The following is a 15,148-nucleotide window of genomic DNA, read 5'->3' on the forward strand; positions in this document are numbered from 1 at the left end:
CGACCCGAAACGTCGCCCGTTCCTTCTCTTCAGAGATGCTGCCTCACCTGCTGAGTTGCTCCAGCATTTTGTGTCTACCTTCGATTCAAACCAGCACCTTGCAATTGAACGCTAATGCAATTATCAAGAAAGCTCATCAGCGCCTCTACTTCCTGAGAAGATTACGGACAGTCGGATTGTCAAGGAAGACTCTCTCTAACTTCTACAGGTGCACAGTCTGACCGCATGCTAACCGGTTGCATCGTGGCTTGGTTCGGCAACTTGAGCGCCCTGGAGAGGAAACTACAAAAAGTAGTAAACACTGCCCAGTCCATCGTCGGCTCTGACCTTCCTTCCATCGAGGGGATTTATCGCAGTTACTGCCTCAAAAAGGCTGGCAGTATCATCAAAGACCCACACCATCCTGGCCACACACTCTTCTCCCTGCTACCTTCAGGTAGAAGGTACAGGAGCCTGAAGACTGCAACAACCAGGTTCAGGAATAGCTACTTCCCCACAGCCATCAGGCTATTAAACCTGGATCGGACAAAACTCTGATTATTAATAACCCATTATCTGTTATTTGCACTTTTTCACATGTGTGTATAAATTTATATTATGGTATATGGACACACTGATCTGTTTTGTAGTAAATGCCTACTATGTTCTGTTGTGCTGAAGCAAAGCAAGAATTTCATTGTCCTATACAGGGACACATGACAATAAACTCACTTGAACTTGAACTTGAGCACCTGCAGTTCTTTCTTACATAATCTGCATTGAGGTGCAGAGTGGGTACGTCCACGAGATGAGATCACGGCCATTACCGACGGAACGAGGGGCAGATGGAATGCTGTTCGAAGCGAGGGACACGGGAACCGTACCTGGGTATTCCCGACGCCTCATCATTTCCCGCCGGGCTCCCGTGGTTCCGAAGATGGTCTTCTCCAGCCGCAACTTCATGTCTCTCGACTTGCGGTAAACGACACTGCTGATCTGTTCAGTGGATGGCTGGCCCTGCGAACAGACGCAGTCTTTTTAGCTTAGGGATACAGCGGGGAAGCTGGCCCTTCGTCCCGCCCAGTCCGTGCCGCCCCGCCCCGCACACTGACGCTATCATACACACACTAGGGGACAATTTAACAATTTTTTTCCAAAGCAACTTGGCCCACAAACCTGTACGTCTCTCAGAGTGTGGACGGAACAGAGAGTTGTGAGTCTGTGGAATTCTCTGCCTCAGAGGGCGGTGGAGGCCGGTTCTCTGGATACTTTCAAGAGAGAGTTAGATAGGGCTCTTGGAGTTAGTGGAGTCAGGGAATATGGGAAGAAGGCAGGAACGGGGTACTGATTGGGGATGATCAGCCATGATCACGATGAATGATCAGCCATGATTGGTTCATTGGTATCATTTAAAAATAAATAGGCATATGGATGAGAAGGGAATGGAGGGTTATGGTATGAGTGCAAGCAGGTGGGACTAAGGGGGGAAAGAAAAAAAAAATTTGTTCGGCACGGACTTGTAGGGCCGAGATGGCCTGTTTCCGTGCTGTGATTGTTATATGGTTATATGGTTATATGATCATATTGAATGGCGGTACAGGCTCGAAGGGCCGAATGGCCTACTCCTGCACCTATTTCCTATGTTTCTATGAATGGCGGTGCTGGCTCGAAGGGCCAAATGGCCTCATGCATCTATGTTTCTACGTGTGTAGGATAATGCTGGTGTACGGGGTGATCGCAGGTCGGGGCAGGCCCGGTGGGGCCGTGGGGCCTGTTTCCGCGCCGTTTCTCTCAAATGGACGAAACAAAACAAAAGTAAGTTGCTAACGGGTTTGTCCGATGGCTTCTCCGGCCCTCTGACCTCGTAATCGAAGGTGGACACGCACAGGTCCAGCAGGTCCAGCAGGCCGAGCAGCTGCTGGGCGGGGAGGTCCACGATCCACTCCCGAAGGGCTGCCTCATCGGCGTTCTTCAGAACCCACAGAAAGCAGAACAAGACGGTCTGGGTCAGTTCCGCTGACATGATGGAAGCTGGAGGCTGCGAGTGAGGGGGGGAGGGGGGGAGAAAAAAAAATAATGATAATAAATACTTTATTAATCCCCGTATTCAGATGTCCTTGCAGCACACTAATACTAATAAAAATAATACAACATAGCATTAAAGAAGTTTAACATTAAAACATAAAAACTCTCCCCACAATCAGAATCAGAATTTATGGTTATTGCATGTGTCACATATAACGAGATTACTGTGACTCTCCATTTAAAAGAACTTCATTCACATACTCATACTTGTTACACTCCCTTCCACCCCAAACCCACCCATGGATTCACATTTACATAAATTAACACTCTCTCCCACCCCCCCCCCTCCTTCCCCATAACCCGCTCCCGAGGGAGTTCAGTTCCAACATTGCTGATGGGTAAAAGCTGTTCTTGAGTCTGGCAGTGCTTGACTTTAGCGACCGGTACCTTTTTCCTGAGGGCAGCAGCGTGAAAAGGTGGTGACAAGGATGTGTAATGTCTTTCACGATATTACCGGTCCTGCCGCGGCATCTGGAGTGGTAAATGTCCTCCAGAGGGGGCAGGGGGGACTCCAATGATACCCTGGGCAGTTGTACAGGGTCTTGGTGAGACCACACCTGGAGTATTGCGTACAGTTTTGGTCTCCAAATCTGAGGAAGGACATTATTGCCATAGAGGGAGTGCAGAGAAGGTTCACCAGACTGATTCCTGGGATGTCAGGACTGTCTTATGAAGAAAGACTGGATAGACTTGGTTTATACTCTCTAGAATTTAGGAGATTGAGAGGGGGTCTTATAGAAACTTCCAAAATTCTTAAGGGGTGGGACAGGCTAGATGCAGGAAGATTGTTCCCGATGTTGGGGAAGTCCAGGACAAGGGGTCACAGCTTAAGGATAAGGGGGAAATCCTTTAAAACCGAGATGAGAAGAACTTTTTTCACACAGAGAGTGGTGAATCTCTGGAACTCTCTGCCACAGAGGGTGGTTGAGGCCAGTTCATTGGCTATATTTAAGAGGGAGTTAGATGTGGCCCTTGTGGCCAAGGGGATCAGGGGGTATGGAGAGAAGGCAGGTACGGGATACTGAGTTGGATGATCAGCCATGATCATATTGAATGGCGGTGCAGGCTCGAAGGGCCGAATGGCCTACTCCTGCACCTAATTTCTATGTTTCTATGTTTCTATGTTATCACCCTCTGGAGAGCTGCTCTGTCAGCTGCTGAACAGTTCCCAAACCAGGCAGTTATGCAGTAAGTCAGTATGCTTTCCACCGAACAGCGGTAGAAAGACTCCAGCAGTTTAGCAGACAGATGGGCCTTCCTCAGTGTGCTGTGGTTCCCACTGTGAGGGTAGGCACAAAGTCCAGTCCCCATCCCCTTGTCCATGCCCACCCATAGTCGGGCCTATTGAGGCCTCCGCAGTCGTCGCTACAGAGGCCCAATGTTCCAGGCCGTTCTCGCTGGGTGATGGTGCTCCAGCGTCGGGAGAACCCTCTCAGCGGCTTGGGATACCCGGAAACGGCCGCTTCCTTACCGGAGACCGCGGCTTCCGATTCCGAGTGGATAATCTCTGGAATTCTCTGCCACCGAAGGTAGTTGAGGCCACAGTTCATTGGCTATATTTAAGAGGGAGTTAGATGTGGCCCTTGTGGCTAAAGGTGATCAGGGGGTCTGGAGAGAAGGCAGGTACGGGATACTGTTGGATGATCAGCCCTGATCATATTGAATGATGGTGCTGGCTTGAAGGGCCGAAATGGCCTCTACTCCTGCACCTATTTTCTATGTTTCTATGTTTCTAACAGGCCGGGCTGGATGGAGCTCCACACATTGGCGATCTCGGCGAGAGATCCTTAGCTGCAACGTGCACATGTGGGTATCATCTAATATGCTCCGTCAGCAATAGGAGCTTGATGACAGCTCCCTGGAAAGAACTATGGAGGAACCGGCGTGGGGGGGCGCTGTGAGGGGGGGGGGGGGGGGGGGGGGGGGGTGAACGAACAAAGAGGGACCTGCCGCTGTGGTGCTTTGCAACTTTGTCAGGGCCCTTTATGTGGTGACTATTCGTATACCTTAGGCATACAAGCAATGAGATTCACAATGACTTGTCACGTGGGGTTAGACGCGAAAAAAAGTCAAATCAGTAAAATCAGTAGGTAGATAAAAATGCTGGAGAAACTCAGCGGGTGAGTCCACGCTAACCAGCATTGCCCCGCACAAGGTCAGTCTGAAGAAGGGTTTCGACCCAGGTTCCTTCTCTCCAGAGACGCTGCCTGACCCCGCTGCCTGACCCCGGGTGTTGGGCAGTCAAGTCAGTGCATGTGTGAATTTGAATTAATAGTACAGGTGCACAACCTTTTATCCAAAGATCCAAATAACGAAAACCTCCGAATAGCGACATTTTTTCAGTCCTTGAAGAAAGGTCCTTGAAAACGTTCACGGAGGGCGGCCCGCAGAGGTGACAGCGCAACCTCCGGTCGGTCCTCGAAGAAAGGGGAACTAAAGCCCCATTCATAAAAGAGAAGGTGAGGGTATATTGCGCGGGAGGGTTAATAATTGACAATCTGCTGCTGCCTGCCCGCTGAGGTTAAAAAGTTCCCACGGTAGACTCACGATACACAGTGTATCGTGAGTCTTGCGTGGGAACTTTTTTAACTCAGCGGGCAGGCAGCAGCAAATTGTTGCTCCCTTCAGTTTCACCCCACCTACACCCCTCTGCTTCCAGGCCATGTGTGTGACCCCTTCCCTCCCCTCTCCAGCTCCCCGCCCATTGCACCGGCGCGGGGGCTTTGCACTGTCTTCACGTCGGAGCTAGTGCCAGTCACCGGAGACGTCAGGACCAACGGGACACCGACCCCCAGGCCCACTGCAAGCACGGAGAACCCAGAGACCCACAGCCAGCAGCAGCCCAGCCCCGCTCCAATTCCAGAGGAACAAGCTCTTCGCTGTCCCCGTAGGGACAGAAGCTGATGGCTCGGGCGGTGACGTCTCCGGCCACCCCCCTGTACAGGAGCTGAGACTGGGAACTGTGGGGTTGTTTGCAGTTGCAGAGGGAGGGGGCAAGGGCGGTACAGTTCCCAAAATCAGCTCCATTCCAGGGGGGTGACCGGAGACGTCAGGACCAACGGGACACCGACTGCAAGCACGGAGATCCCAGAGACTCACAGCCAGCAGCAACTCTAGCCCAGCCCCGCTCCAACTCCAGAGGAACCCGGGTTGCGGATGAGGGGGCGCAGCTCGGGCTGTGGGTGAACTGCCACTTGTCGCTGTAGCGGCCCATCGGGGAGCGGGTTCTTGTTGGTCCTGACGTCTCCGTCATCCCCTGGACAGGAGCTGAGAGACCACCAATGCCGCTCCCGCGAGGAAGCCAGCGCGCGAAAAGCGCTCGCGCGTCCCACAGCGCCCGATACGCCCGCGCGCGCGCGCCGCGCGAGCGCGCCGCGCGCGCCGCGCGCGCGCGCCCCCCGCGCGCGCGCGCGCGCCGCGCCGGGCCTCGCCGCGCGCGGCCATCGCGCGCGCAGCGCGCGCGCGCCGCGCGCGCGAGCGCGCGCGCGCCCGCGCCGCGCCCCGCCCCGCCGGGCGGCCGCGCGCGCTCGCGCGCGCCTCGCCCGCGCCGCGCGGCGCGCGCGGCGCGCGCGCGCGGCGCGGCGCGCGGCCCAGCCGCGCGCGCCGCGGCCGTGCGCGCTCGCGGCGCGCGTCGCGCGCCCGCCGGCGCGCGCGCGCGCGGCGCGCGCGCGCTCGCGCGCGGCTGTGGGGCGAACTGCACTTTGTCGCCGTAGCGGCCCATCGGGGAGCGGATTCCTCTGGAGTTGGAGGGACAGGAAGACACAGCGGCTTTTGAGAATGGTGGGCAATCACTTCCCAAAGTTCTGCCCACACACTCAGTACACCTCTCCTACACTTGTCTCCCGCACTAAGATCATCTCGCAGAGAAGGATCACAGCCTAACCCTTCCTATTCTCTCCTATTCTGCAAGAAAAACCTACATTGAAGACTCAAACTCGCGATCGAGTAACTGCCGGAATCGAGGCGCAAACTCGCGACCTTACGGATACGAGCCGAGCACTCTACCACTGAGCCAGCCGTTAAAATCTACGCTAAAAATCTTCCATTCCGAAAACCGAAAAATTCTGAATTACGAAAAGTGTCTGGTCCCAAGGCTTTCGGATAAAAGGTTGTGCACCTGTAGTTATAATTCTCGGAAAGCAACTATTTCTGAGTCTATTTGTCCTGGATTTGATGCACCTATAGCGCCTTCCTGCTGCCCTCTGGAAGGCGCTATAGGTGCATCAAATCCAGGACAAATAGACTCAGAAATAGTTGCTTTCCGAGAATTATAACTACTATTAATTCAAATTCACACATGCACTGACTTCACTGCCCAACACCCGGAATTCCATCTGTATATATGTATATATGTATGTAGCGCCGCAGAAATTGTGCACCTATCCCCCCCCCCCCCCCCCCACCTTTCTCGGCCTTCTTTTTTTTTTTTTTTCTGTTTTGTTTTTTGTACTAAATTGTATGTATGCACTGAGTACGAGCAGCTTTCAGTTTCACTGTACATGTATAGTGACAATAAATGGCATATATCATATCAATTACTCCAGCTTTTTGTGTCTTTCTTGGGTTTAAACCAGCATCTGCAGTTCGTTCCTGCATGGGAAGGGAAGGTTAACGTGCTGGCTTGTGCTGCTGGAGTCGGGGCAAGAAGCTACCCGCTATGCACCAGCTCTGACTGATGACATGCTGGGGGGCTACAAAGATGTAACCAGCTTACCCCTGAGATGGGGGCCGAGTGTCTGTTCGTTGGGGCTGTCACAACTGCCGATGTTATAATCAGGCTGGAGGCATCCCTGGGGTTGGAATAGGGCTTGGGCAATTTTCTTCTCGAGTTGTCATAATCTAAAAAAAAACACAATGAGAAGCAATGTTGAGGAAGCACAGGCTGAGAAAATGGAGATTGTCAAACAGTGATACAGTGTGGAAACAGGCCCTTCGGCCCAACTTGCCAGCATCGACCAACATGCCCCATCTACACTAGCCCCACCTGCCTATGTTTGGCCCACATCCCCCTAAACCTGTCCTATCCACGTACCTGTCTAATTGTTTCTTAAATATTAGGATGTTAAATGTCCCAGCCTCAACTACCTTCTCTGGCAGCTCGTTCCAAATAATCACTACTCCATTTGTGTGAAAAAGTTACCCCTCAGATTTCTAAATCTTTTCCCCTTCACCTTAAACCTATGTCCTCTGGTCCTCGATTCCCCCAACTCTGGGCAAGAGACTCTGTGCATCTACCCGATCTATTCCTCTCATGATTATTGTACACCTCGATAAGATCACCCCTCATCCTCCTGCCCTCAATGGAATAGAGACCCAGCCTGCTCAACCTCTCCCTATAGCTCACACCCTCTAGTCCTGGCAACATCCTCATAAATCTTCTCTGTACCCTTTCCTGCTTGACGACATCTTTCCTGTGACATGGTGCCCAGAACTGAACACAGGACTCTTCTATTCTTGAAATGGGTCGTTGTAGATTGGTCACAGAGTTAGTAAAGTCAGATATAAATAGGAACAATCTTCAGTATCAGCCATAATTATTGCAACAGTTCCCAGGCTGAAAGACACACTAGACCATAGAATCTCTCAAGGGAGTCCAGAGTGTTTTATTGTCATGTGTCCTGGATGGGACAATGAACTTCTAACTTCTTGCAGCACAACAGAATATGTGAATATGTAAACATTGTATATAACGGGGGGGAAAAAAAAGAAAAAGTTCAATAAATAACAAATATAATGTTAAAGATAGTCACAAAATGCTGGAGTAACTCAGCGGGACAGGCAGCATCTCTGGAGAGAAGGAATGGGTGACGTTTTGGGTTGAGACCTACGTCACCTATTCCTTTTCACCAGAGATTACTCCATCTATCTCACGGCCCACACAAACATGTTCTGTCATCTCTTTGGTTCCTTTATATAAAGTGTGTTTCACAACTTCAGGTCAATCCGCCTGAGTTTGGTGATCGTCTTGCTGTGCTGCATGCAAGAAATGTCTTTCACTGCAGCTTGGTACCCGCGGTGAGATAGAAACCATCAAACCCTCAACCGTCGGGCCTGACTACCGCTGAGCCACGATCTGTAGCTTCCCATGACCCATGCCCCCATTTGCTTCCACCCTTCAGTTTAGTTTAGAGAGATACAGCACGGAAACAGGCCCACCTGCCCACACACACCTCCACGCCTCCAAGCCTCAATCTGCCCCTATCACTTATGGCCTTTGCTTAGAGATGCAGCGTGGAAACAGGCCCTTCGGCCCATCAGGTCCGCGCCGACCAGCGACCCCCCCACATTAACACTATCCTACACCCACTAGGGACAATTTGTACATTTACCAAGCCAATTAACCTACACACCTGTACGTCTTTGGAGTGCAAAGATCTTTAGAATCAAGGGGAGGCCATTCAAGACTGAGGTGAGAAAAAACTTTTTCACCCAGAGAGTTGTGAATTTGTGGAACTCCCTGCCACAGAGGGCAGTGGAGGCCAAGTCACTGGATGGATTTAAGTGAGAGTTAGATAGAGCTTTAGGGGCAAGTGGAGTCAAGGGGTATAGGGGAGAAGGCAGGCACGGGTTATTGATTGGGGACGATCAGCCATGATCGCAATGAATGGCAGTGCTGGCTCGAAGGGCCGAAGGGCCGAATGGCCTCCTCATGCATCTATTTTCTATGTTTCTATGTTTCTATCTCAGAGCCAATTAACCTACAAACCTGTTTAAGAAGGAACTGCAGATGCTCCATAGATGCTGCTGCACCCGCTGAGTTTCTCCAGCATTTTTGTGAACCTACAAACCTGTACGTCTTTGTAGTGTGGGAGGAAACCGAAGATCTCGGGGAAAAACCCACGCAGGTCACGGGGAGAACGTGCAAACTCCGTACAGACAGCACCCCTAATCGGGATCGAACCCGGGTCTCCGGCGCTGCATTCGCTGTGAGGCAGTAACTCTACCGCAGCATCACCGCCCTTCAGCCCATCGAGTCCGTGACGCCCAGTATAACACTGTCCAGTATAACTTTGATATAACACTGCCCATTATAGCAACCCGTTTCAGGTCCTGTTTTTTTGTTCCATTTTACAGGGAGATGTGAGACGGCAGTCTTTGTGGTATCGTACACGCACACAGCATGACTCACAGCATGGACAGAGCAGCAGGATAACTGGAAATAATGCATCACTGAATCACCATTACAAGGTTAATTCCCGGGATGGCGGGACTGTCATATACTGAGAGAATGGAGCGGCTGGGCTTGTACACTCTTGAGTTTAGAAGGTTGAGAGGGGATCTTATTGAAACATATAAGATTGTTAAGGTTTGGACACGCTAGAGGCAGGAAACATGTTCCCGATGTTGGGGGAGTCCAGAACCAAGGGCCACACAGTTTAAGAATAAGGCGTAAGCCATTTAGAACGGAGACAAGGAAACACTTTTTCTCACAGAGAGTTGTTAGTCTGTGGAATTCTCTGCCTCAGAGGGCGGTGGAGGCCGGTTCTCTGGATGCTTTCAAGAGAGAGCTAGATAGGGCTCTTAAAAATAGCGGAGTCAGGGGATATGGGGAGAAGGCAGGAACGGGGTACTGATTGGGGATGATCAGCCATGATCACGTTGAATGGTGGTGCTGGCTCGATGGGCTGAATGGCCTACTCCTGCACCTATTGTCTATTGTCTACTCCATTTTCACTGCACAGTTTGATCAGTGTGGGTGTCAGGGGTTATGGGGAGAAGGCGGGAGAATGGAGTCAGGAGGGAGAGGTAGATCAGCTATGATTGAATGGCGGAGTAGACTTGATGGGCCGAATGGCCTCATTCTGCCCCTATCACTTATGACCTTTGCTTAGAGATGCAGCGTGGAAACAGGCCCTTCAGCCCATCCAGTCCGCACCCACCAGCGATCACCCGCACACTTACACTATGCATTTGGGACAGTTTACGGAAGCCAATTAAAGTACAAACCTGCACATCTTTGCCAATATATTCATGCCCTCCATCCATCAAGGCATAGGCAGTGAAGCAGTGCCACCGAAGCTAACTCCACCCCATCACAGATTACAGGTGGACAAACTCAGCGGGTGAGGCAGCATCTATGGAGCGAAGGAATAGGTGACGGTTCGGGTCGAGACCCTTCCTCAGTCTGAAGAAAGGTCCTGACCCGAAACGTCACCTGTCCATGTTCTCCCCGATGCTGAGACCTGCTGAGTTTAGGCTCTACAGCTGCAGCGTGGCAACAGGCCCTTCAGCCCATCGAGTCCGTGCCGACCAGTGATCACCCCGTACACTAGCTCTTTTACAATTTACAAAAGTCGATTAACCTGCAAAACCGTACGTCTTTGCATTGTTGGGAGGAAACCAGAGCACCCGGAGAAAACCCACGCGGTCACAGAGAGAACATACAGACCGCACCCGTGGTCAGGATCGAACCTGTTGTAAGGGATCTGATGGTTTCCCATTGGGTTTCAACCCCTGGCGTTGTAAGCCACCGCACCGCACATGAAGTCACTCCAGCACTTTGTGTCTTTTTTAAGCTGACAAGACGGCGCTGCCTCTCCCCACGGTTTCATTTGCACCCACCCTCCCCGGGCCCACTCGCACGGTTTACCTGCCAGCAGGGGGAGACTGTTGAGGATGATGTCCAGCAGCGGGTGGTACAAGGCCGCCACCTTCACCTTGGCCCCGCGGTTGCCGAACCTCCGGTCCCCATCGTGGGACGCCAGCAGGCAGTGAAGCAAGCTCACCGCCTCCCGCCTGATCAACCTGCTGGAAGAGCAACATCAATTGGCAACCAAACGCAACGTGTGTTCATGCACGTGTGCGGGATTGTGTACTTTGTGTCTCGCCTGTGCGAGTGTTAATGTGTGTGCGCGTGTGGGTGTGTGCTTTATGTTGTGTGTGAGTGTGTGCTAAAGTGTGTGAGTATTGTGCGTGTGCATGTTTGTGCCTGTGCTTGTGCATGCGCGTGTGAGAGTGTGTGTCTGAGTGTGAGATTGAAAGTTAGTGTGACTGCACTTGTGTGTGTGTGAGTATGAGTGTGCGTGTGTGAGTGAGAGTATGTGAGCATGCATGCCTGAGCCTGAGATTGAAAGTGAGTATGTGTGGGTGAGTGTGTGCATCTGTGTGAGTCTGTTCATGCACGTGCATGTGTGTGAGTGTGTGTATGTGTGTGAGTGTGTGTGTGAGTGCAGGTGTGAGTGCATATTCGAGCGTGAGATTGAAAGTGAGTGTGTGTGGGTGAGTGTGTGCATCTGTGTGAGTCTGTTCATGCACGTGCATGTGTGTGAGTGAGTGTGTGTGTGTGTGTGTGTGTGTGTGTGAGTGCATATTCGAGTGTGGGATTGAAAGTGAGTGTGGGTGCATTTGTGTGCGTGCATTTAAGCGTGTAAGTGCGTGTGTGAGTGTGAGAGAATGTGCGTGAGTGTGAGATTGAAAGTGAGTGTGACTGTGTGTGCGAGTGTGAGAGAGGGTGTGGGTGAGTGTGAGTGTGAGTGCGTGAGTGTGAGATTGAAAGTGAGTGTGAGTGTGGAATTGAAAGTGAGTGTGAGTGCATGAGTGTGTGTTGCTCAGAGCCGCGGTGCCTGGACCCACCCATGGCCCCACTCACCTCTCTGAGTCAGTGGTCAGCACATTGGCTATCTCCTCCAGGAGCAGCCCAATTAAAAAGTGTTGCTGACGAAATGTCCTGGAAAGCCTGAATATTTCGACCGTTGACTCATCTGTGCCGGCATCCTGAAAAAGTGAAGTCGTTTCCGTTTAAGCTGAAAGCACATTTTGTTTGTTGAACCGATGAAGATGATTCATATGTGGATGATCACAAGAGAAGGTTCAGTTGCCCGGAAACTGGCTCAGTCAATAAGCAGAGAAAGTAGAAAAGATACATTAATTTTACTTTAGAGATACAGCGTGGAAACAGGCCCTTCAGCCCACCGACCAGTACACTAACACTATCCTATAAGCTAGGGACAATTTATTATTTTACACCAAGCCAATTAACCTACGAACCTGCACGTCTTTGGAGTGTGTGTGTAAACTGGAGCACCCGGAGAAAACCCATGCAGGTCACGGGGAGACCGTGCAAACTCCGTACAGACAGCACACGTAATCGGGGTCGGACCCATGTCTCGGGTGCTGTGAGGCAGCAACTGCGCCACCGTGCGGGCCTCATTGAAACATATAAGATTGTTAAGGGCTTGGACACGCTAGAGGCAGGAAACATGTTCCCGATGTTGGGGGAGTCCAGAACCAGGGGCCACACAGTTTAAGAATAAGGAGTAAGCCATTTAGAACGGAGACGAGGAAACACGTTTTCTCACAGAGAGTGGTGAGTCTGTGGAATTCTCTGCCTCAGAGGGAGGTGGAGGCAGGTTCTCTGGATGCTTTCAAGAGAGAGCTAGATGGGGCTCTTAAAAATAGCGGAGTCAGGGGATATGGGGAGAAGGCAGGAACGGGGTACTGATTAGGGATGATCAGCCATGATCATATTGAATGGCGGTGTTGGCTCGAAGGGCCGAATGGCCTAGTCCTGCACCTATTGTCTATTGTCTATTGTGCAGTTGTATTGAGGTTAGGCGTGCATGTTGTACTGTGTTGCTGGGTTTAAGCTGCACTGTTTTGGGAGTACTTGGTATACTTGGTATACTAGAGACTGAAGGGCGGCATGGTGGCGCAGCGGTAGAGTTGCTGCCTTACAGCACTCACAGCGCCAGAGACCCCGGTTCGATCCCGACTACGGGCGCTGTCTGTACGGAGTTTGCACGTTCTCCCCGTGACCTGCTTGGGTTTTCTCCAAGATCTTCGGTTTACTTCAACACTGCAAAGACGTGCAGGTGTGTAGGTTAATTGTCCCTAGTGTTAGTAGGATAGTATTAATGTGTACAGGGTGATCGCTGGTCGGCAAGGACTAGGTGGGCCGAAGGGCCTGTTTCGTACTGTACGTCTAAACTAAATTAAAGCACCGATACATGTTGGAAGGAACTGCAGATGCTGGTTTAAACCGAAGATAGACACAAAATGCTGGAGTAACTCAGCGGGTGCGGCAGCATCTATGGAGCGAAGGATAAAGGCGACGTTTTGGGTCGAAACCCTTCTTCAGACTGATGTGAGGGTGGGGGGGAGGGGGGGGAAGAAGAAAGGAAGACGTGGAGCCAGTGGGCTGAGGGAGAGCTGGGAAGGGGAGGAGAAAGTAGGGACTACCTGAAATTGGATAAGTAGGATGTGGTTGTAGAGTTGGACATTTCAGGTCGAGACCCTTCTTCAGACTGTTGAGCTGAAGGAGGGTCTCGACGTCACTCGTCACCCATTCCTTCTCTCCAGAGATGCTGCATGTCCCGCTGAGTTAAGGGCCTGTCCCATGAGCATGCGACCTGCATGTGGCAAGCGCGACCAAACCGGAAGCAGGGGCGGCGCGGAGGTCGAGTGAGTGACGTGAAGTTCGTGCTAAGTCCGCGGGAAGTTCGCACGTGATGTACGGTATCGAGGCGGCTCCGGGCCGGCAGCCGTTGCCGCGCGGAATTTTTGAACGCGGTCTGTTTATCGGAGCCCCGCGTGATGTCGGGACCAGCTCCGCACAACTCCATACGGCTCCAGCGATCGAAGCGAGGCCGTACGGCTCAAGCGACCACGTTAGGTCGCGCTTGCCGCTTGGAGTCACATGCTCGTCGGACAGGCCCTTTACTCCAGCTGTTTGTGTCTATCTAAAGGACCGCTACATTGGCCTGTTGGGGGTTTCCACATGTTGCTGCCTTACCTCCGTCTGGTCACCGCTGTCCAATGTCTCAACGCTTGGTGTGAGTGGGAGGTTCAGGATGACAAAGTGTTCGTGGCTGCAGACGATCCTCAGGAACTCAATGCGTTGGTCTTGGAGGTGAGGCCGGTTGTCCTCTCTGTCTGAAAGCTGAACACAGAGAGCTGGGGGTGAACAAGGCATGGATGCAACACATAGAGGATTCCATGTGTAACTGAGGGCAGTGTGTAGGAGCATCAAATATCACCTCTGCACACTCAGTAACATGTCCACCACAACTGCACGCAATACCCCAAATATCTGATGATTACATAATCATCACTATCTGATGACAGAGTTGACGTGGATAAGCTTTTCCCATTGAGAGTAGGAAAGATTCAAACAAGAGGACATGATTTGAGAATTAAGGGACAGAAGTTTAGGGGTAACATGAGGGGGAACTTCTTTACTCAGAGAGTGGTGGCTGTGTGGAATGAGCTTCCAGTGGAAGTGGTGGAGGCAGGTTCGATTTTATCATTTAAAAATAAATTGGATAGTTATATGGACGGGAAAGGAATGGAGGGTTATGGTCTGAATGCAGGTAGATGGGACTAGGGGAGAATAAGTGTTCGGCACGGACTAGAAGGGCCGAGATGGCCTGTTTCCGTGCTGTAATTGTTATATGGTTATACATGAAACTGGACCTGCACCTGCAGGGTGGCACAGTGGTAGAGTAGCTGCCTTACCGCGCCAGTCATCATGTCTACGGGAGCTGTCTGTACGGGGTTTGTACGATCCCCCTGTGGGTTTTCTCCGAGATGTTCGGTTTCTAACCAAACCAACCAAAGGCGTACAGGTTTGTAGGTTAATTGGCATCGGTATAAATGTCAATTGTCCCTGTTGTGTGTGGGGGAGTGTTAGTGTGTGGGGATCGCTGGTCAGCACGGACTCGGTGGGCCGAAGGGCCTGTTTCCACGCCGTGTCTCTAACCTAAACCTTCATTAAGTCATTTATTCCTGTTATCCCGTTGACATATGATGAAAGAATGGATCGACTGGGCTTGTATTCACTGGAATTCAGAAGGATGAGAGGGGATCTTGCAGAAACATATAGAATTCTTAAGGGATTCAACAGGCTAGATGCAGGAAAAATGTTCCCCATGTTGGGGGGAGTCCAGAACCAGAGGTCACACAATTTAAGAATAAGGGGTCGGACATTTAGGACCGAGATGAGGAAACACGTTTTCTCACAGAGAGTGGTGAGTCTGTGGAATTCTCTGCCTCAGAGGGTGGTGGAGACAGGTTCTCTGGATGCTTTCAAGAGAGAGCTAGATAGGGCTCTTAAAGATAGTGGAATCAGGGGATATGGGGAGAAGGC

The 15,148-nt window shown here is 51.5% G+C and overlaps 1 protein-coding gene across 2 annotated transcripts in view; it reads right to left on the reverse strand.

Annotated features, from left to right (window-relative positions):
• The window catches only part of LOC129711009 (dedicator of cytokinesis protein 7-like), a 162,511-nt gene that overhangs the window by 33,387 nt on the left and 113,976 nt on the right, over positions 1 to 15,148 (reverse strand). The window contains exons 26-31 of one of the 2 annotated variants that reach the window (XM_055658351.1): positions 13,796 to 13,942; positions 11,654 to 11,778; positions 10,655 to 10,809; positions 6,779 to 6,903; positions 1,841 to 2,017; positions 864 to 996 (exon numbers count right to left, since the gene is read on the reverse strand). In XM_055658351.1, the coding sequence (XP_055514326.1) occupies positions 864 to 996; positions 1,841 to 2,017; positions 6,779 to 6,903; positions 10,655 to 10,809; positions 11,654 to 11,778; positions 13,796 to 13,942 (862 nt within the window). Of the gene's footprint in view, positions 1 to 863; positions 997 to 1,840; positions 2,018 to 6,778; positions 6,904 to 10,654; positions 10,813 to 11,653; positions 11,779 to 13,795; positions 13,943 to 15,148 lie in introns of both variants that reach the window. The other variant, XM_055658350.1, reaches the window with a different exon arrangement.

This window comes from Leucoraja erinacea, chromosome 29 (assembly GCF_028641065.1).
Source record: "Leucoraja erinacea ecotype New England chromosome 29, Leri_hhj_1, whole genome shotgun sequence".
NCBI lineage: Eukaryota > Metazoa > Chordata > Chondrichthyes > Rajiformes > Rajidae > Leucoraja > Leucoraja erinaceus.